The sequence below is a fragment of the Cottoperca gobio genome, chromosome 14, assembly GCF_900634415.1.
Source record: "Cottoperca gobio chromosome 14, fCotGob3.1, whole genome shotgun sequence".
In the NCBI taxonomy this organism is placed as follows: domain Eukaryota; kingdom Metazoa; phylum Chordata; class Actinopteri; order Perciformes; family Bovichtidae; genus Cottoperca; species Cottoperca gobio.
This window is the reverse complement of record NC_041368.1, coordinates 19,658,926-19,685,477: the sequence shown is the minus strand read 5'-3', so window position 1 is coordinate 19,685,477 and position 26,552 is coordinate 19,658,926. Positions and strand designations below refer to the sequence as shown.

The 26,552-nt window shown below is 41.6% G+C and overlaps 1 protein-coding gene across 1 annotated transcript in view; it reads right to left on the bottom strand.

Moving 5' to 3' along the window:
* fstl4 (follistatin-like 4) overlaps window positions 1-26,552 on the bottom strand; it is a 184,693-nt gene that overhangs the window by 39,968 nt on the left and 118,173 nt on the right. The window contains exons 5-6 of the mRNA XM_029449037.1: window positions 22,474-22,664; window positions 16,751-16,871 (exon numbers count right to left, since the gene is read on the bottom strand). Coding sequence (XP_029304897.1) covers window positions 16,751-16,871; window positions 22,474-22,664 — 312 coding nt within the window. The remainder of the gene's footprint in view (window positions 1-16,750; window positions 16,872-22,473; window positions 22,665-26,552) is intronic.

Genomic DNA, 26,552 nt, shown 5'->3' with positions numbered 1-26,552 from the left:
ATATGATGTAAAACATGACCTATTCTTACTTTATAATGCTGGCGTCTCTGAACAGATTTAATAACACGACTGCTCTCATACCACAAACCTTCATTAAATCTTAAAAATACACCAGTTTCACCAGTGTGAAATATATTTCCTTCTTTCTTTCACACCTTAGTAAAATGTCGGCTGATTAATTAGCAGGAAAGTAAACCAACCAGGCATTGTAACATGGCACCATTATAACCACTAACAGAGTTTTTTTTAAAAAGCCGCTGATGAGTTGATGAAGTTGATTAATTGCTCCGTATTTTCCCCCGGAGTACTCTCACTCTGCCTACTGTGCAATGAATTATGAGAGAATAAGGTTTGTCTACCACATGCACACACCACCACACTATTAAATTATTATGGATCCTCCAAGCATGGCAGGAGTTTTGAAAATAATTATGAAAGTTTTCAGGCTAAATTCCTGCAAGCTTAATGATTACATTATATATGTGCAGCACAGACGCTGGAGACGCAAAGCGAGAAGGACGTGGACTTGATCCCGAAATGGAACCTTTACATACGGATCTGACCTCAAGCAAACCGTGACAGTGTGTGTTCACGGAACTTGTTATATGTTAATGTTTGCCCCGCACACACACACACACACACACACACACACACACACACACACACACACTAACAATGCATGTGTGAGCAGTTTGACCACAGGTATAGTTTTTTATCCAACAACTCTGCATGCTGCAAAATGATTGCATAATATAAGCTCGCCCAAAAAGCTGATTCAGACCTTTGTGTCTATTATGAGATGTAAACAATATTTTAAAAAGCATGACACCTCTGAATTTGTCCAAAATTCTCTTTCTGGCTTTTCTCTTTAGCGTCTGATCTTTCTCTTGAACGTGTGGGGAAAAGTGCTGGATCCACATGCCGTCAGCACAACATGTACTACAGACGCAGCTAAGTGTCCGTCAAAGACCTTCATCAGGCGGTAAACTTTATATATAGTCACAGGCTGCAACAGCTCATCACAACTGTTATCCCCTTACTTTACTTTAATATACAGTATGTTCTCCGCCTTCTTGTGTTCATTGTGTGGCCCGACACGCACACATGTGTGTGTCATCTCAGTGTGTTCCTTGCTCACGGCTGGAGCATCATTTGGACCTCGGTTTATAGGAGGCCATAGAGAGAGCTGCATTATTTGTGCCCTGTTAACTATAAATGTTTTCAGAATTGAGTCAAAGTGACTCGTTTGTCACAGACATTGAAATTTGGGAAAGTAAAAACCCTTATTGGATTCTCATCTCTCGTGCTTGAGGGCAAAGCAGTCATACTGTAGCTGTGTTCATGACATGGAGGCATCAAACTCAAACGCCTCTGAATGTCTGCTGTGCAGTACAACATCACATCAAGGTGTTCCACGTGCACAAAAACAAAAAAAGCACGCTGCATCATTTTGTTACAAAAAAGCCTGAGTATTAACCCTGAAGCCAGCTCAGCGCATGTTTGTTTAGAAGGCTGGGTTGTGTTGCCACAGGAGATATTGTGCTAACACAACCACTCTGCTGGGAGAGAGCAACACGGAGCTGAGCCGCAGAATCAGACCTCACCCCTGAGAATAAGGACTTGAGAGGTTTGGGATTACCTGCTCCTCCATCTTCACCTAATCTCTCCATCGCACTCGCATCTCAAAATGTTTGACTGTTTCAGCTTTCTGAAGATGTCAAAGTTGCACTTTCAAGGTCTGCTGAACAATGAACTCTGGGTCTCGCTAAATGATATTGGCTGCAAGTGTGGCTGCTTTTAAAGGAGCAATGCAATTCTAACAGATCAGGAAGGTTCAGGCTTACTGCATGGAAGCTGTAAGAAAACTAATCGAAAACTAATCTCTTGGTTTTCCATTAAATCCCCAGCAACTCAACCACACAGGATCTTACACACAACGCTTCAGTTGTCACTTCTGAGCTGTCTCAATAACAAAGATGATATTTGTAATTAAGTGAGAAATGCTATTGGTAAAACTTGCTTTTTTTTTTGCAGTTTCCTTGTGCTTGGTGTTTGTCGAGTCATGCTGTTTGTTGTGGATTTATTTCCTTACAAATGACATGTTTGAATACCTGCAGTGTGCCACAGATCCTAATATGAATGATTACGTTTCCTTATTGAATCTAGACCTTGAAGTAAATAAAGTAAGAAGGTCTGCTTGCTTGTTGGAGTGCAATATTTACCATATAAGACACATTCACAACAGCCAAATGCTGCCAACATGACAGTCCAGAGGGAGTGTGACTCATTCACTCGAGAGTTACTGTTGCTGTGAACGTGTGTAAAGACAGTGAAAGGGTGTGCATGTGATCTTCCGTGTCCATCCCACCTGCCGTTCACCCTTCCTCTTCCCCCGCCAGTCCCAGCTTTGTGTTTCTACCTTACGCACTCTTCATCCTCTCTTCCACCTGCCTCCGTCCTCGTCATCTCTCAAACCCTCCACATCAACTGCGTATTACCTACTCTTGTTTTTCTCCTCTCTTTTCGCTCCACCCCCCTCGTCTCTTCCCCTTCCCCTGCTGCCTTACCCCACCTGTGTACTCCTCTTGCACTTGACAAACGTGTGGAAACATGTAATTATGCATCATCTGCTCTTCTAAACCCTCTCCATCTCTGTCTGACTCCTTTTGGCTTCTCCCAGAATCCCTTTCTCTCTCCTGCAGACACATGTAAACCGGCTGCATCACTAAGCTAACATCAGCGACTTTTCTGCAACTCCTTTGCATTTGTAGTCCTTACTCTAAAACACAGTTTCATCCTTTTGAATATGGAGGAACTGAAATGAATAGCCCCCTGAGGTGTTTGTTTGGGTTTTGGATGTGTGCAATTTAGCTGTTTACAATATAAGCATTTCAGCTGGGAGCCACCACTCCTCACTTGTACTCTCATTCTTTCCCTGCTTTACCCGGTTCCACTCTTTCATCCCTTTATAAGATGTGAGTGTGTGTCGCCTTGTTTGTTGAGTTGAGCTTAGTGACGTCAGCCCGTCAGTTCCACGGCACAAGCAGGAGACAAAAACAACTCTTGTTAAAATATAACCTTTTACTATAACCAAGCCATCTGGACCCCCTCGCCGATGATTTACACAGAACAGATGTTGGCCCGAAGAAGACAACACAACGCTCCCCTCTGAGAGCATCTATGGGAAATATTTCTTACTGCTAACAGCAGAGCACCCAGAAGCTGAGGTTATCCAGCCAAAACGGATTATGTGGTTGTACTCTAACCTTGTTGGGGTGTTTTTTTTTGTTTTTGTTCTATGAATCTGCTGCTCTATTCTTTTTTTCCTTTTCCTGCCGTGTTTATCTCCTTTGTTCTGAGAGAACATTTTCAAAGCTGATGAAGGTGGATGCTGGAGGGGATTTCGTTGAGGAGATGAGGTGGGGGGGGGGGGAGAAAAAAAAAGGAGGAATCGTACGACTCCTCTTCGAGCACACACAAACGATGAAGCAAACACACATCTATATGGACACACACTTGAAATTCAACCAAGAAGAAAACATAGGGAGAAAGTAGGGGATTGTTCCACCAAAGAGGAAGGAGCAAGAACAAATCAATGGAGGCATGATAATTAATTATTTCCTCGCCAGAGACGGAGTTAGAGGAGGGAGATAAAAGCAGACCACATGCTGCGCCACTAACAGCCTGTGGGCTGCTGCCTGTGAATTATGAAGCGTTGGAACACACTTGCTGCCCTCGGGACCCGTCGGTTGCAAAAGAAAGAGAGAGGGGGAAACATTGAAGTAAGAAAGCTGCAAAGAGATGGGGGGGGGGGGGGGAGGGGGGGGCAGAAAATAAATGTCATAAAGGGTAATAGGTCAAAGCGAAGCCCCTTTTGAGTCCCTGCAGAGCATGGATTTACATCTCTATGGCTAATTACAGACGTAAAGATGAAATTAAAGTGGTGGAAACGAAGGAAGGATAGACAGATGAGGGAAACTGGAGAAGCGGGAGTTGGATGGGATTTTCAGCATATGTAATTATGAGTGATATTAGATATCAGGGAGAACAGTGAGTGTGTCACCAATGAGAAGCTACGTCTTAATGAGACTTAAATGAAGTTCCAGATGTACCGTGACACTTTTCCCCCATTACAACACGATCTGCACTTAGAAGGCTCAGATTACTCAGCTTCTGCGAGTCGCACAGTGGAGTGAATTACAAGTGCAACTACTGCTTTATTGCACCATGTTTAACATACCCAAGGCAGGGCAGGCATTTGTCTAACTCTCCCTCTTTGTTCTTCCTCAAAAAAGACATCCTGCTGAGAGCGTCCCAATTTAGGGGCTTGATTTAGATTAAGTCTTTTCCAACTTACTAAAAGAGTCATGTGAAGTATATCAATATATACTCGAAATGTTCAAATATCCTGTTGGTGACTACACAACGGTTAACGTTTTTAAATGATGAGATACATTAAGGCCCAATCTGTGGCTGCAACATGCTCGCGGCTGATTATTTTTAATTGATCTTATTGCGCGAGAAGTACAATGGTAACCTCAACTGCACTTCAGGATTTAATGAATATACTTTTTAGAAGAGAAAATGTGTCCGCAACTGTTACAGCTTTATACATCATCCATCTGTGACGTTAAACACTTTTTGCTTTACTCACTGTTGTAATTTAGATTTTTGGTGCAGCGACTTTCCTTCAACTTGCCTCATCTACTTCATTTATTAATTCACTATGTTTCCTAAAATTAGTTTCAATTTCCCTCAGAGAACATGGCTTAATTCAAAACATCCAGCTGTTGTTTTTACATTTGGATGGAGCGAGCAAACGCAATAGAGCGGTAAGAGAAGATATCAAGCTATAATTGCCCTCATCTTTATAAACGGATATCTGCATGTGAATGAATTCTAAAGGCAGATGAAGGATTCTGGTTTCAGTTTGTAGTCCGAGTAGTTTTGACCAATCACGTTCGAGCAGTCTGTGGTTGCAAGCAGGTGGAGTGTTTGATTCACCTTAACCACTCTATACTTCTTCAGAACTAATTAAAACATTTCTGTCGGTTACATTAAAAGACAAGGACTAAAGGAATACCATGACATGTCTCTGTACACCTTGGAGCCAGAGGGGATTCGATCAACCCAGAGTCTCTGCAGGCTCACGCTGATGACAAGATTCCACAAAGTAACAGCCCATAATATAAATGAATGAGCTGAAGTGTTGGTAGAGAACAGGGCTAGCTGTTACCACCGCTAAGCTAATCGCGTCCTGGCTCCAGCTCCACGCTAAATGCACAGACACACGAGAGACACATTGATCTTCTCCTGCAACTCAGGGAAAGCCTATCTCTCGAACTATCGCTTCACTTACACTTACATATAAGCACAAGGATCAAATGCATCTCCCACGTTAACAAGATTCTGATAATGACGGCAACAAAGTGAACCTCTCGACTGCGGTTTGTGTGACTTCAGACGTACGGCCCTTTGTTTTCTATCCCACCGTTGCACTCACAGTATATATACGTCGACACTGGCAGATGTTTACAAAGCCTGGATGTCTCACTGGAGGGTTTCACTGAAGAGTGCTTCATAGTTTCTCTGCGCACATTAAGTGTATTTGTATTATCATAAAGAACAAATGTATGGCCCACTGTATGGCTAGATATCCTTTGAGGAGCACTCATGTTTTTCCATTTGGATACAGACGGTTCTTCAAGGGCCTCAACCATCTGACTGTTTTCATTGTTGCTCTCCGCTTCTTATATGTTTCCCCCTCGTATGTACTAAAGATTTCTACCTGACTGTAGTGTTACACTCTGGGATTACATAGTCTATATCTCACACCACACAAATCACATCCTTAATTGTTGTTTGTGCGCAGGTTTCATATGGCTTATTGTTCTGTAGCTCCCCTCCTCCAGGGAATTACCTGCATCAGCTAAGTGTTGTAATAATAAACGAGTCGGGCATTAAACAAGACAGCCATAGTTGCCATGACGACTCACTGGGTACCTCTCACTATTGTATTCAGAACGGACGGATGACCACTGGCTGTGAGGTGGTATGTGAGGGTACAGTGTGTGCATGACTGCATGTGAAATGCATATGTATGCGTGCATAAGTGTACACTGTGTGTGTGAGGTAATACTCCAGACCTGGCAGGACACATGTACCAGCAGGTGGCTTTACATGAATGATGAAAGCTGAGCGATGAAGCACTTATATAATGATACATTTGTCAAATTACAGGTCAAAATAATCCAATACAACAGCAGATCAAATATTTGCAAATGTTGCCACTTTTGTATTGCTGATCGAGTTAACATATGATTACATTTGCTGCGTTCAACAGATGGCAAAAACCTGTACAACATGTGTTGTAATATGTGTAACGGCCGTGGTTTCTATGTTTTGATTACAAAGAAGATCTAAGCGGTCACCGGGAGCTGCAATAAGGCTGAATTTACATTTATTCACACTTTGTCTGATCAAAGATTCCTTTAATTTCTTACTTCCTAGAAAACAATACTGCAAATAATGCTATCGACTAAAGACTGAAATGTTACCGTTCACAGTTTGCTTCATGTGCCATCAAAATATCTAATTTCTACAGGAAATACATCTCGTTAAAGATGCAACATACTGTTAACATGCTGTTTTAATCATTTCATGTGATGAACACACAGTAGATCAGACGCAAACCAACCGCGTATCACAACAGCAATACATCTTTTCATCACACACAATCCATCTCTCTCTCAGTGCAGCATGGAAAGGTGCGACCAAAGCCTCAACAGTCCCTTGCCTGTTACTACAGCTACCTGACTCTGGGTAATTACCCAGGAACAGACACGGCACTTGGAAGGTGCCAGAAAGCCCCATATACACACACACACTGGCAATTAGCTGTAAAGGTCCATTGAGCGGTAATGAGGCATCAGACACTAGCTAGGGGAGATTGGGCTGGGGTGAGGGAAAGAAAGGAAAGGAAAAGGAAAAGGAAGGACAATGAACAGTAAAGAGAGATAAGGGCCAATGACAAGTGTTCAAAGCAGTAAAAAAGTAAACGATAAATGGAGAAAAGACGAGGATATGGTCGAGATAAAATGGACAGGAAACAATAGATGGCACAAGGGAGGAGACAGTGGAGGGAATGCTATGTTGTGGCTGCGGTGGGAACTTCCAAGATCTCCAGTTCAAAGTCACTTTGTTGTTAAGAGCTTAGCTGGAGGTCTCTCACCCACTTGGCTGTACGAGAACAGCAGGTTCTCCTTGTAAAAGATATCTGATCTCAGCAAGATCATTTGTGCAGATTAAGGGTAAACTTGAGAAACATGAAAGATGAAACCTTGACGGGAGCCGCCAGGCAGTAACACAAAGATATTATCTTGATGCAGAGGCATCAGGGCTTTCTTAGAGCTTCATTGGATACATACAAGAGGTGTAAAATGGAGACCGAGCCCAGCGGGAATAATATATAATATATTGCTGTTGCACCAGCTGTATGTTTGCATTTTACGTAACCTGCACTGAAATCAAATTAAATATTTCAAATACGATTTCAAATTAATCTTTGTGCAAGTGTAGGCGCTGAAATGACAAGCATCTCTCCTACAAATGATGTTTATATGGCACAACTCATTTGCAACAGTAACAACACATCCTGACATGGGTGTGCAGTGACTTGAAGCATGAGACACAATATCTTTACTTAATTAGAAAACCACAATCTTTTCCTAACCTTAATCTCATATCTAACCACACCGGGGATTCAGGATTTAATTCCAGTATTTTGTGCACGTCTACCTTACTACTTCTGTGCAGTGCTGAAACGTTGCACTGCCTGTGAAAATAATTAGGGCAGCGATTACATTTATTCCCACAATGTTTTTGGTAAAACAAATTAGTACTGTAATTTCTAGGAAGTCATAAATTGATTCAGCTAAACAAGACTAGGAAAACTGGAAAACTAAAATAGAAAAAGTTCCCCTCTGCCATAGCAACTCAGAATACCCCACTGATGACGGGGATGCACTTATACCCACCTAACACAGTGCGTATGTAAGGACGTAAATAGATGCTTTGGCGTGTGCATCTCTGAGTCCGAGTAGCGTTCAGGAACATCTATGTCCCACAGGCACGGGTAATGCTCACACACGGTAGAAACAAATGTGCCCCCTTGAGGTTGATAAAGTTTTACTATGACAACATTATCTTTTATTACCTACTAATCTTTAATACCATGCCATGTGTGAATAATATAACATGGATACTTTGCTCACAGTGTGGTCAGAGTTCCGTGCATTTGCTTGTTTTTCTCTGTTTATAATCAATGTGAGCCGACATCTTTATGTATTATTTCTTGTAAGGCCACACAGCTCCTGTTCATGGCCACATGTCTGTATTTGACATTTCACTGAATACATCATTTATTAAAAACTAATCATTTAAACGAGCCTGTTTACTGTATGTCGTTTCATTTAATGTTGCCCTATACAGATATGCAGTACATACACATTATACTGCTTGTCCACTCACACTTGTATACGTCCCTCTCTTCGACCAACAAACCCGTTGACCTTTCTCTGACACTTGCTGCTCTTTGTGTCTCACCCGCAGACCAATTACAAACAACAGCCCTTTCCCCTCCTGTGAATCAGAAGAGGCTCTTCTCCCTTCTTCAACCACTGGCTTTTAGCTCCTCGTCCTCCATTCCATCCCCTCTCCTCGTCCTCACACCAGTTCTCCACTTTCCTCACCATTTCTGCTACTTCAGTATCTTGATTAATCAGATCTGCTGAGCGCCCCTGCCAGAGCAGCCCAGCATATCCACATAATTCTTCTATTAATAGGAGTCATGGGAAACAAATAGACTCAGAGTGGAGGAAGTTGAGAAAAGATTAAGCGAAGAACAAGCTTGGAAGGAAGAGAAATGCATGTGTGAGAAAGATGGAGGAACAATAGGGGGAGAAAAAAAAGCCTGGTCCTAATTAGATGCTCACCAGCTGTGTGTTTTTGCAGTCAAATTAAAAGCAGGACCACTGGCTCATTACGTGGCACCTGAACAACTAATGGGTTTTTTAACGTACACTAACAAGGTCTACGACTCTATGTGCTCAAAAGAAATCTCCATTAGTCCAATAAAGAAAGGTACACTTTATAAATCTATCCGATAAGGACAACGGCAATCTTGACATCCATTTTTAAATACTTCAATAAGCATTTTAATTTGTAGCGAAAACGGTCAAACTGAATAAAATCATCTTTCAATGAAGATACAGTGAACAGTAAAACACTGCTCCCACATCGGTAACCCTACAGGAAGACGCAGAACCACAAACTGTTCAGTAACATTACAAGGGATGCGTCACAAAATAAAACTAATATTGTCAATGTAAAGACATGATGGTGGCAAACAAAGAGATTAAGACACATTTCTCCTTCAGCTGTCTCAACCCCGTCTTTAAAACATTCCACCATCTTCTTCCTCCTGCGTACTTCTACCACGTGCTCTTTTTTCTTCTGCTGTTTTCCTACTTTACTCCTCTGTTGCTCTCCCAATTTGCTGGCTTGATGACCCAGAGTCAATCATGAAGGTTTAGTGAAATAATCAAAGCCAGCGGTTCAGATATTTGAAAACGGCTTTGGGGCGCATCAGTTTGAATTCATGACCATCATTGTTTTATTTTTCAGTTTTCATGCTGATCTCTGCAGGATCTGGAGGGTCTCCAGCAGTCCCAAAAGTGTCTGCATCAAACACAACTACTTCAAAGTTTTTCAACATAATAACATACTAAGGCCACGAGTTTAATAGCGGTTAATTAAAGTGTTAAGAGCTCTGTGGCGGTGTGTCCATCCTGACACGGGTGTGTAATGAATTCCACTTGTGATTCACAACTAGCAGATAAGAGCCTTTCTAGAGCCTCTAGATAGGACACAAAGAGTCCCTATAGAATTATACCGGTATAGTACAGCACATGTGGGCCGGGGACACGATGGTGTTTGACAAGTGAATAGTAATATTCATAATTCAAGCTTTACATCAGATAAAACTCAATAATGTGAAACAAAACTTCCAACAAGAGATTCTTCTAGTTTGCTATTACACTTGGAATCATTTCATTTGAACAGCTGCATGTTTTGAAATGAAACAAACATTGTAATACCAAAGCAAGTCGATGAGTTGTATTGAATTCTCATGCTGCATTGCTTTCCAATGGCACCGTCCACCTTGCAGCAATAAAGGGACACATGATCTACTAAAAGTTTATTCAATGAACGCATGTTCTGTACAGTCGGGTTGGGCTGTATGTCAACTTTCTAAAAGGTATAGGTGAGACAATACCGTTTATATTGATATAGTTTGACGTTGGGTTACATGCAGGACTCCTACAGCTGGAGGTACATTAGATTCAAAACTTTATTAATGCCAATGGAATGACATTTAAGACAAATTGAAGGGCAAAATCTTTCCCATATCCAGATCTGCGTGAGGTTAATATGCGAGAGGCATTTGCTGAATTATAATTCAAAAAGTAGATGTTACCAATTATTTAGAGATTTTACAATGCATCCTACATCCCATGTCTAAGCATTTGTAAAACTTGAACATTTGATTTAAGACATTCTAATACCAATTAGGGCTTTATTTTTAGATTACTTCATTCACTGGCTTTCCGCAGAACCCCTGTACATACAGTATATCTCAAAAGTGAGTACACCCTTTAGATTTTTGCAAATATTCTGTTATATCCTTTCAGGGGATAACATTATCCTACTGAAACTTTGATATAACTTAAAGTAGTCAGTGTGCTGCTTGAATAACAGTATAGATTTATTGTCCTTTGAAAATTACTCAGTACACAGCTGTTAATGTCTAAACAGCTGGCAACAAAAGTGAGTACACCCCATAGTGAACATGTCCTAATTGTGCCCAATGATGTTGTTTTCCCGCCCTGGTGTCATGTGACTCGTTAGTGTTACAAGGATTCAGGTGTAAATGATAAGCAGGGCTGTTAAATTTGGTGTTTTGGGCACAATTCTCTCTGAATGCTGGACAACATGGCACCTCATGGCAAGGAACTCTCTGAGCGGCTGAAAAAAAGGATTATTGCGCTTCACAAAGATGGCCTTGGCTATAAGAAGATTGCCAACACCATGAAAATGAGTTGCAGCACAGTGGCTAAGATCATACAGCGGTTTTCCAGGACAGGTTCCACTCGGAACAGGCCTCGCCAGGGTCGACCAAAGAAGTTGAGTCCACGTGCTCAGCGTCATATCCAGAGGTTGGTTTCCAAAAATAGACGTGCGAGTGCTTCCAGCATTGCTGCAGAGGTTGCAGAAGTGGGATGTCAGCCTGTCAGTGCCCAGACCATACGCCGCACACTGCATCAAATCGGTTTGTATGGCCGTCGCCCCAGACAGAAGCCCCTTCTGAAACCGATGCATAAGAAAGCCCGCAAACAGTTTGCTGAAGACAATGAATCCAAGAACATGAGTTACTGGAACCATGTCCTGTGGTCTGATGAGACCAAAATAAACCTGTTTGGGTCAGATGGTGTCCGGCGTGTGTGGCGGCACCCTGGTGAGGAGTACCAAGACAAATGTGTTTTGCCTACAGTCAAGCATGGTGGTGGCAGCATCATGGTCTGGGGCTGCATGAGTGCTGCCGGCACTGGGGAGCTGCATTTCATTGAGGGACACATGAATTCCAATATATACTGTGACATCCTGCAGCAGAGCATGATCCCCTCTCTTCGGAAACTGGGCCGTAGGGCAGTTTTCCAACATGATAATGACCCTAAACACACCTCCAAGATGACAACGGCCTTGCTGAAGAAGCTGAAGGTTAAGGTGATGGACTGGCCAAGTATGTCTCCAGACCTAAACCCAATTGAGCACATGTGGGGCATCCTCAAGAGGAAGGTGGAGGAGTGCAAGGTGTCCAACATCCGTGCGCTCCGTGATGTCGTCGTGGAGGAGTGGAAGAAGATTCCAGAAGCAACCTGTGCAGCTCTGGTGAATTCCATGCCCAGGAGGGTTAAAGCAGTGCTAGATAACAATGGTGGTCACACAAAATATTGACACTTTGGGCACAATTTAGACATGTTCACTATGGGGTGTACTCACTTTTGTTGCCAGCTGTTAAGACATTAACAGCTGTGTACTGAGTAATTTTCAAAGGACAATAAATCTATACTGTTATTCAAGCAGCACACTGACTACTTTAAGTTATATCAAAGTTTCAGTAGGATAATGTTATCCCCTGAAAGGATATAACAGAATATTTGCAAAAATCTAAAGGGTGTACTCACTTTTGAGATATACTGTAACCCGTGTCTCCCATGAAGCCGTGCTGGTATTTGCATCTCTCCTCCCTCACTCTCTCTTCAGAACCCCGTCCCCCCTCTCTGTTAGCGTCCACACTGCCGAAGGTTTTTAATTGTTGATGAAAACAACTGCAGGAGCGTTCTCAGAGATAAGCCAAATTGTTATTTAATACAGGCTATTTATACCGAGATACATCTTGTATCGTAAAGCAGCCTTAAAAACACTGAGATATGATTTTTCGTCCACATCGCCCAGCTCTACTGTACAGGACACCACGAGTCCAGTAATGGTGTTAAAGATAATATTATGAAGTCGAGCTCAGATATTGCAGACTGCACACTTACGAAAGGTTACTCTCCATACGTAATGCAGTCCATGTATCACCGCAGGGCACCTTTATATACGACACATGTACCCACAGTGGAGCTTTGACATTGTGTGACCGTATATATTATATCTGCAGGCTTTAGATATCTCCAATAAGCCTGCTCACCTATCACCTCGTTCACTGTTGTCTTTACCGAACGGTTAATGTGAATCACCTCGCGTCGGGAATCAGCGGCAACGTCCTCCAGGCAAATTACTGCACACTTATTATTGTGTAATTACAGTGGTTCTAATTCGGATACAAAGGGCACGTGTAAAAGCAGTCCCATCTTTAATAACGTTGACAGGAAACAGAGCCCTGCGGAACCATACAGTGTTAGGGAACTACAGCTGATCTAAAGCCAGTATGCTGTTTTCTCTGCCCTGTGTTCTCCTTCTGGAGAATAAAACACTGAAACATTAATATATATATTATATATTAATATAGAATATAAGGTTTTGGGCTTGTCGGATAGAACAATCGGAGGATGTCACGTTAGGTTCTGGGAACTTGTGATAGGAATGTGTCACTAATTTCCATCAAAAGAAAAATGTTTAGAAACTCCCAACTACCATCATCAAGTAGAATTCAAATCGCTTTTACTTCAAACGTATAATGAATCAAACACACCGTTAATAAACAGCAAGTATATCTGTCTCTGTCTCTCTCTCTCTCTCTCTCTCTGTCTCTCACTCTCTCCCTCTCCATATTATTCTACCTGCTCCTCATCCCTTCCCTCTCATTTCTCACTCTCTCTCTCTCTCTCTCTCTCTCTCTCTCTCTCTCTCTCTTCTCTCTCTCTCTCTCTCTCTCTCTCTCTCTCTCTCTCTCTGTCTCTCTGTCTCTCTCTGTCTCTCTGTCGCTCACTCTCTCGCCACAATAAAGGCAAATAGAGCCAAAAAACGAAAGAGATTGTGAATTCCCCATCAGTTGATCTAGAGGCGCCAACATTGTCACATTTGCCAACCCTAGAGGATAAGATGCTTTACAAGAACTTTTTTCTACGATATTAGATTTAGAGAAATATTTTCTGAATCTCTTCTCATCATTGTGTGACTGTAACCCCACACTGCTGGTTACTTATTAAACTGATCATTTAGGAATTAAAGAGTATTCCATGGTTGTACTGATTACAACAACATCTAACTGTCGGAGACACAAATGTAAATGTGATTGCCGTCTCCTGGTAATTGCTAGTAATCCTTGAGACTACATCAGTAACATTCCTTTAGCATTATTCTTTAAATGTAATTGTAAATACTTACTCTTGGAGAAAGAAAGAGGTGTTTAAGTAGAATCTACTTAACAGAGGTGCCAAGGAGGCAGTAGAGAAAAGTAAAAAGGTACATATAAACAACCTGCTGGGCTTGTAAAAGGTAGACTAAGGAGGATAAATCAATAAGAATGCAATCATCTCAGGAGTATTCTCCCAGCATATATATATATATATATATATATATATATATATATATAAATAGAAATCCTTTGTGTGGCATCAGAACAGCGCTTTGTCTAGAGGTGTGCATGTTGGGGTTTATACACTAAATAATGCAAAGACAACAAGGCAACAAAAGCAACACAATCAGCGTTCCTTAACAGCACAAGTGACTGTAAGAGCAACAAGGATGCTGGAGTCGTCTTTTTATGGAAACAGCCAGATGGTTTTGATTCTTACATCAAAGCTGCAGAACATAAAGAAAGTCAACAGAGGAGAATCAGGAAAACTAAAGAAGGATTCCAGAGTACATTTTTAACTGTGTTTTGGGTTATAGCGCTTCCAAAGCATGACTAAGGATTAATCTCCAAATGTATTCCACCTGAGATCAGACAAATGCATCATCAATGGAATATGTTCCAGAGAAAAAACACCTTCTCACATCATTTAGGCCGGTTATTAATATTGTATTTCCCAAACTAATGACCATAATGTAAATTTCCACCCTACTAAACACACCTGTGATTCCTGGCTTCTCTGCTTCCCAGACGGCTCACTGGGGAGAGCACTGACTGCATCCCAGGAAAACACACACACACACACACACACACACACACACACACACACACACAATCTTACACAATTTAACACCATCAACATTATCTAGAACACCAGATGCACCGCTCAAACACAATGACTCCCACTTGGTGATGCCTTTCTGCAGCCTAACAGTTAACCTTGAGCGTCATCTGATCAATAGCTTGTTTTATTGGTCCCAACCCATTTTTTCAACTGCTTGTCAAACATAAAACGCATTGACAAACACGGCCTATAACCCTGCAGGCAGGCCTGTAGGTAGATAAATACCGTGCATCGTCTGCTAACTGCCCATCTGGAAGGTGAGGTGAGTCTAACGGAATAATAGCGGGATGCTTCCCACTAAAACCAGTCATTAGGAGGCTAAATTACTGGTGAGGCTTAATGGACCTGCACAAGCTGAAGGTAGAGCCTTCAAAATGGCCACCTGCCACAGCTAACTGCTGGATGAATCAACTTTAGCGGACTTTAATCGCCATTTTGTTTTAAGATTTGGGTTATTTCACTGCAGTTTGACGTAAGACAAGTGGAGAAATATATATATATATTAATTAAAGTTGCAGCAGGTTGCCATTGTGTCCAGCAATTTTGATGCTACGGAAAAATTAGTAGCTGAATTGTGGTTATTGGTCTTCATAAGGTGGAGCCTGTTTGTGCTCTCAGCTGCCGCTCAGCCGAAACCCCAAAGGCTATTATGGCTGTTCCAGATGCTATAATCATGGCTCGGTCTGGGCACATGGGCGAGTGTGCAATTATCAATTTATCTGTGGCTGAAACCCTTTTTATCCAGATGGCTGCTGTGGAGAGGCTGACTGCATGGGAGGTCAACAGGCTCTACATAGTGGTGACAGAAACTGTGTGTTTGTAGTTGTTAAATGCATGGGTGACATATGTTTTGCACGGTTTGTCAACAAAAGCAAACTAATTAACAGAACAGTGCACACTGGGCGTGTAGTGTTAGCAGACAATGTAGATAGGCTTTAATGTAAGTGCACTGTTTTTAAAGGGGACAGAGTATGACGTATAGTTTTACACAGTGGGGCCGTGCACTTCACACCTAGGCTTTCAGTGATGTCCTACACAGTCCTACCTGAATTATTCCCCCTCTTAATACCATCATTATGACGCCATGGCTCTAGAAACTATACATGTAGACAGAAACGCAGTATAACCGGGCGTTGCATCACCCTAACAACAGAGTTATATTAATATGTACGAAACATTTAGTTGTAAATAGCAGGCATTCCCAGCAGTACAATGTGCAGTGCCTCTCGGAGGCTGTGAGCCGGGGGCACCGCTCGTAGTTAGTCATTTGAAAGTGGCGGACAAACTCTTTTCCCGGCTGTGATAGGCTCGCTAGCGTTGGGAAAAGTTAGTCTTGAAAATGGCGTTGTAATTATATCTGCGACCAAATCGATCTCTTCTCCTCCTTCAGCCATTGTGGGTTGAAAAAAAACAGCTTGTAGAAATCTACACAAATTAGCTCGTTCAAAGTTTGCTAGCTCTGCATAGCTCTGCCTCTCAATAGTGCGTATCCAATCAAAAGACGTGGACGTGCTGACGTTATCGTACGCCTTCTAGCTGGCCCCGTGTCCCCAACTCGAAATCTGATTGGTTAACGCCACAGTTTGGTCTCCATTCACTTTAAACTACAGGCGCCCGCACTGTTGATTCTGAAGGCCTCAGGGCAGATCTCTTGGACCCTGGCAACACATTACGACTGACATATGATTGGATAAAAGCTCTAACATAAAGGCCAGACCTCCAAATCTTGATCTGAGGCTGGAAGCAGCGCAACCAAGAGGAAAGCTATGAAATGAAGAGAATAGACTATGGGGAATAATTTAATACATATTTGTGGAAAACATATATAAAAATTAAATAGTATATTCTGATGATATTTAGGCCAGCAGAGAAGGCCTTGCTGGCCCTGACGGCCCACCACTGGTTTTACAGGATAACATGGTCTCTGGGACAAACACTTTGTATCTCTGTTTTCCGACAGTACAGGGAAGGGGAAGAAGACTCACGGAAAGCTGTGTAGAACTCATGCAGGCTGAGGTGTCCATCGTTGTTGTAGTCATCGTAGCGCAGAAGGTCCTGCATGGTGCACTCCAGCAGGCTGTCCTCCAGGTGCTCCTTCATGGAGATCTAACACACACCAACACACACGCTGTGTTCAATCATATATCTGAAGAGTAAAAAAAACACTGCAGAGAACTTGTGGGGAAGCCAGTGATGTAGGCAACTATCATCCACAGCTACACATTTCTCACAACTTATCATAGCCTTTACTCATCATTCCTCTCGTGCCTTTATCAATTTTATTCTAAGCTATCTGCTGGGAGATAGAACCACATTATGAACATTCGGTGAAAATGGAAATCTGACATTTGTAAAGGGGGAGACACCACACACATTGAACATTTCAGTATTCTTCTAATTGGTTTGACTGCACTCAGCTGCCTGTGTGTTGGAGCGTTTTCACACCCGTAGTTCAGTTCATTTGGTCCGGACCAAGAGAAAGAAAATGATGCATTGTTGCATTTTAGTTCTGGTCCGGTTTCTGGTCACACTGTGTCTATTACAAACGGACCAGGAGGAGTTAGCGTTAGGACAGACCCAGGCCGAGAGGTAACTTGTTGATTGGACAGTTTTGACCAGTATCACCCTGCATCATTGAACCCCACATGGAAATCAAATTCCGGTGACTGAGAAGTTGCTCTTTGGTGTCACAAAGAGCTCCCGAAGAAATGACTGACAATCATCATTATTGTACTGCAAATGGACCACATGTTATGAATAATGACTAACAGGTAGAGACCGTTATGATTCGGGGCTTATTACTGTGGGATCACTGTCGCGCACTTTTTAATGCACTTAATGAACTGACTAAGTACAACGAGTCGGATACAAGCACAGCAGTCTTAACAGCTTTTGACCTATTAATTAGGTGACATAACCGGGTTGATTTGCGCACACATGTTACCATGGTTGCCAAATTATTTGCATAAATAGGTTATAAATGTGGCCTTATACACATCATTAGATCACTTCACTGAACAGACTAGAGGATCAGCAGATGTTTTAGTTTAGCTTTAGATATGTGCTATCCTGAAATCCTGAGGTTGGTTTTTCTTTTTGTACCAGAATCGAACCTCACCAGAGCCAGAGTGGACAGAGACCCACCATTTCAAACCGTCTTGTTTTGGTGGTTTGTTCCGCACCAGGGTTTGATTGACAGCTTTTACACCAGACCAAATGAACTAAACTAACCAGGCAAAACGACCTGAGTTTGTTTCAACTGAACCAGAAAACACACTTAAAGAGCCAAAGTGAAGAATCGTTGTGATTAAAACTATACACTTACCGACATTCTCCCTTCAGGAAAGCTTTTAAATGTTGCTGTGTGCTACAAGAAAGTGACCATTTGCGTTTCCAGCAGAAGCAATAGTGATTTGAAATAAATTGCCCCCCTGAACACAGTTAGAATTAGAAGGAGTGTTTTTGAAGTGGACTTTTCATTCCACCAATAATGAGAATAAGATTTCCATCAGACGGAAAATGCCTCATGTACATAAACACCTGAATCACAGAAAGTGACTCATTCTGAGAGTGATTTAATTCCGTTAAATATTTAATCTGTTGTGTAAGTGCTCTTTCTGATTGCTTTCCATTTTAGGAATATCTTTACTGTTTACGCTTGTGCACCTCAGTTAATTCAAAGATGTTCCCCTGGGAAGACGCACCACTCACTCCTCTATTGTTTGTCATTTACGAGCCCTCTCTTCTACTTTAGCGGTGCATCTTCCTCAGGGGAACCATCTTTGAATAGGTGGTGTTAAGCAGTTTTAGGGAGATAAACAGAAGGCTCAGCTTCTGCTCAATAACTCAAGTCGCAGTATATTCTGTTAATGCTGCTGCTCTCGTACAAAGGAATAGCAGTAACTAATAAAAGTGACAAATGCTCAATGCAGACCCTCATTTATCAAAAGACTGCCCATGCTGGACAAATGAATTCTGCATTTAAGTCGTTATGAAGCATGTAAACAGGACACTACACGTTATCATTTGATTTAAGAGTCTGTACTTTTGTGGTTTCAAATCATTCAATTACTTTTTCAAAGTGAAGAATGTCCTGACTACACATTGAAATACAGTATACAGTTATCTGAGGTAGTACTTTTCACTTTTCAACCACACTTACTCTGGTTTTAAAGACTCACACTCGCAGGCGTTTTTTTATTACTTTGACCAATTAGACCTCTAATCTGGTTGAAGCTGGGCGGAGCTATGGAGGAAATGATATGTTGTCACTAAACTCTATTAACTAAATGTGTTCATGCTGAGGATGTAAATCATCCTGCCCTCATAAGTGATACCACTAACGAGGAGGGAGCTGACAACACTTCGATTTGTGAATCATTATATTGATGCGATATCCTTTCCTGTTTTAATTTAAAATGGTACGGTCCAGTTAGTTGAGGTTTGATGTCTATATTTAAGCAAGCATGTGTTGACAGGGAACTTAAAGCTTGTACTGAGTTTGACTTTTGATAAACTGTTTTCCAAACTGGTCAGTTTCAGGTTAATTTAATAATTCATTGATTGATTGATTTGTTGACTGTATGCCTTTAAACTATTTATCAAAAACACAACTTTTTCTACACACTGAACAAAGCTCAAATCTCAGGAAGCGTTATATTTGACTTTATGTGAGTAAGTTGGACGTATCTAAATCAAAGTAGACCCGTGGTAACTAATAATCTAAGACACGTGATGCTACCTTATACGTTTTAATGATGCGACTCTACGCGACCGTCTTTATTTTAGTCATTAGGATTCTTTCATTTGAAGAAACAATTAGATTATTTTCTGTTAAGTGTTCTTGACATAAAGAGTGTTTTTAGGCCAAACTTTTAACACGACTATTACGAGGTAATGCAAGTTCAATGTTTAATTCCTTCGGCTATGATTTCAAAGCCTAAAAATATATCTCCTCCAATTGATTCTGTATGGAGCTGCACATGTGACATGGCAGATTAAGGGATGTGACAAACTGTTTCTCCTCTTGCTGCCTACAGCAGACTGCAGCCATGTGTTCACTGACACAGACTGATCTGTCCTTAAGCATTTAAGTAAAATATTTCAAACCCAAAGTACAGAACTTTACTCTCTAAGACCCTCTGTGACAATAAATCCCAAAATGGAGACAGTTTGGATGGATGACACAAATTCATCTTTGAATTCCTTTGGTTCTAAAAAGCATCATCTCTGTGAAACTGTATTTATGAATTCCTACAGGATAAGAATGTCTCATCTAAAGATTTCCTGGCAACATGTCAGCATTTGTAATTGCCAGCTGTGATTGACCAAAATCTTTTGTTAGATCTTTTAGAGCAGATCTGCCAGAGAGGGATTTGATTATTTATATGTGCTGCTAGAACCAAAAATCACTCAATCTTTTTAATTTTAAAAAGGGGACAAAGCGTGTTGTCATTTACAGCCGCAGAGAGATGACAGAAGATTAATTACTGTGGCATTTTTGAGACTACATTTAGTTGCACTTATTATTCTTCAGCCCCTAATTTGCTCTTTTCTCTGCTGCATCATACTGCCACTCTCTTTCAATTTCGACATAACGATAAGGAGCCGCAGCACATTAAAATGTTAAGACATTAGACCGTAAAGTATTTGACAATTTACCCATCGGGTCCCAGTCTGCAGTCAGGAGTGACTCTAGCATGGTTCACTGCATTCTGGCAGAAGTCGCTGAGATCACAGCATTGGTTGGAAAGAGTCTAATTAACATCCAACTCTGATGCCATTTCCTGATACCAGATGATGCCCACAATAATTTAATTTCCTCACACTGCTACTGTCAATGCCAATCCTTTCTACAGTTCCCCCATTAGACCCGGGTGGTAATATAACCCCAGTAAACATCTTTCTTTGTTAAACTAACTGATTAAATGTTCCAGCCAGATGTCGCTCACTCTAGTTTATACTTTGACCTCGTGGTCTTTAACGTTCAATAATAACTATGGATGTCACAATACCAGAAATCTAGTTGATACTGTATTAACTGTATTTATTCAAGATTTGTTTGCCCAAAACTACATTTTACAAGATTACATTTGAGCACATTATGATAACTTTTAAATGTACCACCGTCCAATACTATTTTTTTCTGAATAGAACTTGAACACATCATAATGTGACTAAATGGAACCTCGCTCTGTTAACGTTAGCTCTGTTGAGCCAAGCAGGACTGTGCTGCAGTCGAAAGTTAACTAGTTTTCCTGCTGCCGATTTCAACACAGATCTGTTTTTCACGACAGAGCACTATCAGGAAAAAAATATAGTGCGTCCCCAGGAGGCGTCGATAGTGAGTTTACTGCATCCTATCAGATTTTAACTCGTCTCCGGGTACCAAAGTATCGGTAATCGTGACATCCCTAGTAATAACTCTGGTGGGGAGACACACAAAGAACAAGATATCTGATTGATTGTCATCCAATGTGAGCAGAGATGGGTTCATATCTTCCTGTAGACCAGGGGGTGGGGAACCTTTTTCCTATCAAGGGCCATTTTATTTTTTACAACATCCTTCGAGGGCCGTACTAATTATTGAACTTATAACCTCTGCAACATTTTTTAAGACGCAGCCCATTCATTTAACCTTTCTTTTATGCTGTGCAAAAAATAAACTTTTATATCCATGTATCTTTCTGTTTTATCAGAAATCAACAATCCTTTATTAGTCCCACAACGGGGAAATGTATCTTGTCACAGCAAAAGAACATATGAAGTAAAAAGGCAGTACACAATAATTAAATAGAATAAAAAATAATATAAGTACCAAGTGGCTGATAGAAAATAAAGTGAGTATTGCACATGGCAGTGATAATTGTACAGCAGTGGTGGAACAGTCTGTTCTTGGTGTGGTGGTCTACCTCTCTATCTCTCCATGTGTGTATGTTCCGCTCTGCAGAGAGCTGCTTGTTGGGGCGAACTCCACCGAAGAGCGTTAACTTTATCCAAACGCACTCGTCCTTTCAGCTCGTGCAGTTCGGCATGTCTCGTGGTGTAATGACGCTCGAGATTATTTTTCATCACCGCAAGCGCGTCCAGACAAACTAGGACACACTGGCCTTTTACTTCCACAAAGAAATAATCATTCGTCCATTTGTCCTGGAAAGTGCGACATTCCAGCATCCACCTTTCTCTGTTTTACACTCGCCACGCTGCGTTCACTGATGTCAACGACAGCCTCGTTTAAAATTGAAGTTTTTTGACAAGGCGTGACCATGTGATGACACGTTCCGCTCATGTTGTGAGCTTGGCCAGAAAAAACAGTCAATTGCCCGTCTATTGCTGTCTGGATTTTTTATTTTATTTTTCTAGTGGATTCTTTTGCGTGTGTTTATGAATTACCTCGAGGGCCGGATCAAATGGTCTCGCGGGCCGTATACGGCCCGGAGGCTGGAGGTTCCCCACCCCTGCTGTAGAGGATCTGTCTTCAGAATTCTGTTTTCAAATGAGTTAAAATAACATTCTTATCCCCAATGTCTTGAGCGAGGTTTTAAATCTGTGTTTCTTCACACTCTTACATAATCAAACTAAGGTAATACATTTCCTTAAATTCAGAAAAACTGAATGAACGGAAAAAATGTCTTTCTCAATCAGTCTTAACCGTTCATCTGCCAATCCAAACAGCTATCCTATTAATCCGGCTCAGCTTGGTACACACCTTTTCCAGCTCATCACTGACCAGCCGGCCATCTTGGTCCACATCCAGGTATTTGAACATGGTGTCCACCAGTGCTCTCTTCTGCTCCATATCTCTTTGCTGGCTCTTTTCTCCAGTTTTCAGCACTTTCGGTTGCATATCCAGCAGCATGCTCTTCAGCCTGTTGTACTCTGACATGGTGCATGCATTGCCTGCAGAAGCAAACACACAGATATGGGAGAAAAGACATTTGATTAACCTCAATTATACAAGCCAAAGCCTTTGAATTATAGCTGTGAATTGCATTTAATGTGTTTGTGTGTTTTATAGAGGGAGGAGAGAAAAATAGGGCAAGAGGGATAGATAATATGTGTATTTGCGCATATATGCATGTGTGTGTCCTTGAGTGTTTACTCGTTTAAAAAATGTTAGTTTTTTGTTTGCATAATTAGTTTGACAGCTTTTCGGTGCAGGGGGTCCAATTAATTACAAGTAATCCTAGGATCCACATGAAAACAAAAGGTAAACATCCTCATTTAGAGCCTCTCAAGCGTCTTGTTCTCTTTTGCTATGGGATTAGAGCTCATGTTTCAAACCAGACTGGGCGTCTCGCTCCTGATTTGCCAGCAAGGCTTTGCCTGATGAGGATGTGCCGAGGAAATGAGAGACCACAAATTAATCAAGGGCAGCACTCAGCATTTTTTTCTTCACACTTGAAATCAATAATTATGCAAAACACGACTGTGCCATGCTATGAGGGATTTGATAATAATGGAGAGCAGAGAAGCAGGTTTTCCTTTTCTTTTCTATCATGTCCCTCCTTCGCTTTGGTATCAACTGAGCCGGATGACAGCAGGAGAGGTGCTGGCAGGAGGGTGGGAGGGAGCGAGACCTACGTGCAAGTCAGAAGCATGGCGATGAGAACAAAATGTGAAAAAACTCTCCGTATGAATAAATCATAAGGTGACGTCCTTGCCCTATCACGACAGAGTAGGAGACCACTCTCTGAGAGTACACGGGAAGGGATCTCATTGCCTAATTTACTCCGGCAACGAAACAGCTATTAAAACTAACGAATGCAAAAAGAGGGGACAGGATGGACCTAAAAGAAATAATTAATCCCAGCATCTCCTTTTGGTTTCAAACTCGTAGTCGTGGGGAGTGCTGGCAAAGCATATCTACATTTGTTAGCACAACTGTCACTGCAGGGAAGTCAACACGGGTTTCAACTAGGCTACAGCAGAAATACAATATCTCCTGCTGGGGTACTCTATGTTAAAGTGCATATTAAAGATGCACATATGTTCATGCGTATGCATATGCACACACATGGACAAAAAAAGTTTCCTGGTGTGCAAAATGCCTCCACAGGAAAAGCTCAGGGTGACCCGTGATAAAGTCTTCTATGACCTCTGAGACTACATGCTCTCCATTCAGCTCAACTGTTCGACCTGACACTGGGACAGCGAGCTGGGCTTTAGTGAAAGAAACAAAGTGACTTGATGTTATAATACATACAGCTCTACATGTATGAACATTGTCATCTTGTCTAAAGTCTAAAATGAAAAGACAAAAATTAGATTTTCAGGTCGGTGACAGATAAAAAAGGAAAATCCAATAACCATAACATAAGTGTGAGTGCTCATAACCTTGACCAAGTTGTATTAGTTATTTACTTGATACTTCACCGGACCTTAAACTCAGAGATGGAAGATCTCAAACTCATGTGAGTCGTTTTGGTGAGAGCTCTGCCAGCGAGCTCCTTTGTAGCTCTGTTGGAAATATCTTAAAAGATGAGGCTGGAAATGTTCTATATTTTTCTCACAGGCCTTGGTTACAAGTATAAAGCAGTTGGGCACCGTAGTTTTTAAGGAACGTCGTTAAAACGGGAGTAAATATTCACTTTGTTGGGGACTATTTTGAGGCAGTCCATTGCTTCATAAAGAGTCAAAAGACAATTTCAAGGCCGTTGGAACAACAACTTTTGGGCCATCGCTGCTTTGATGAATTGCATACAGGAGCGAGTGACAGCAAATATGAAATTATGAGAAATAGTTTAGTTTAGGTCAGGAAGGCTTCTAATCTGTAGTACTCAGACTTGGTAATCAAGTACATCTATCAAAGTGTTGGGATGTTGAGCTTGGTGGTTGAGGTCAACGCAGAAAACAGAAAGTTATAAAAGGAAGTCATCAATCCAATAAATCTCAGTTATCTTCCGTACATTTCTGGGAGGATTGCATGATATTTGACAAGAGCTCACAGTCACACATGAATGCACAAGCAAAGACAAAAAGCCAAAGAAACAATGACACACACACACACACACACACACACGGGCCTCAACACTGGCTACCCGTGTACTCATACGAGGACGCATCCACACAACAGAGACAATGTGCACTCTTCTCTAAAAGCAGGCAGTCAAGTCAAGGTCTTGGCTAAATCCTTGCTCAATGTTATTCCTGCGGGGGGAATGAGGCGTGAGTTGGATCCGACATGAGGGATCATCGCCTAGCTGTCATCCTTGTCCCTCCTCTGGAAGGACAGAAACAAATTAACACCCACACACTGATTTACATCTTATCACATATGGAGAGAACTATTTTCTCTTTGCTCAGACTTACTCTGCCCCCACAAGCGGGAAGAATGTAATGAAAATATATTAAAAAAGCATTTGGAGACACGCTGTACCAATGTTGCTGCACTGACAGAGGTGAAGGTCATAAATGACTGTAATGCCCTCCTTATTCCTCCAGGTAAACCTTCTGTCCTCTGGCCATGGTGAGAAAGTGAACGTTCCACCTGGATGTTACAGTGAATCACGCTCTCTTTCTTTGCTGCTGCAAATGTCCTTTGATTCAGTCGCTCTCATTCTGCTGAGCGCAGCAGCTGCGGCAGTGGCAGAGAAATATCTGTCTGTATTACAGTGCATCCACCCCTGACTCTAACACTGTTTTATTGTTCTAGAGGGACCAGGACTCTCTTTATTGCCAGTTTGAAATGTAGCTGTTTAAGTGAGTGATCCGAAGCTGCTCGCACCATGGACGCCCAATGTCCCGGAGACGGAGCTCCTCTCCACCGCTCAGAGCATGCTCCAAGCTCACACTTTATAAATGTCAGGCTGGGAAAAAAAACAAACAGAGGCAGGAAGAACCAGAAAAGAAAATGCCTGCCATGCTGAAGGGAAGGGATTGTATGAGAGGACAGAAAGTCAAGGACATTTAAAGGGCTGGAATCTCTCAAAGGTAAAATCATGAAACAAAAGCATGTGGAGCTGACGTGTGCAAGTGTTCACTCTGTCAATTTCTTTTGAAATAAATTCTAGCAGAAACAGATCTTTAGATTTCCAAATGTTGCCAATGTTTATTTAAAGATTATAGATGACAGATACTTTCTGGGATAAGAAATGACACAATTACATTTCCTCCATATTGTTCTGTTAACCAGAAGCATTTTCCTTCATCTTGTTGTGAGCAAGAAATACAACAAAGCAATACATCTGGGTAAAATAACAGTTAAAAGCGATCTGATTCATTAAAAAATAAATCTGGTGTATTTCTTTGCTCAAATCTATAAGCAGCAAATAATATGCCTTTAAAACATGTAAGACTCAAAGGAAAGATAATGTTTTTTATTAACAATCTAAACACTGTGTGAAACACTTTTTCCTCCCTGGAAGTCCTCCGGGTCTGACTTGACAAAAGGGCTTTTCTTAATAGCTCAGCATGACCTGCTGCTACTGAGGCATCACAACTGATTTGATGTTGGTCTGCTGTAAATTGTTGCTAGCCAGAACAATTTCTTCAGGATTCCAGTGGATCCACTGCAATTCAGATGTGAATGAATCAAAAAAGCTGTACTTATTGGATGACTTCTTGTCTCCGGCTAAAAAATGGTGAGAGGAAAAGGGGAATCCGAGGCATCAATCCTTCAGATGATGAAACCTCCCTACAATGCCCTACAGGATGTAAAAGTGCTCTGTGCTAAATTTATGTCTGCCTGACCTCCTCTGGCTGAAATGATGGGATTATTTACTGCCATGCCGTCTGTGTGCTGCTAATATGTGATGGTGATGGACCTCCCTTCCAGATAATTATGAA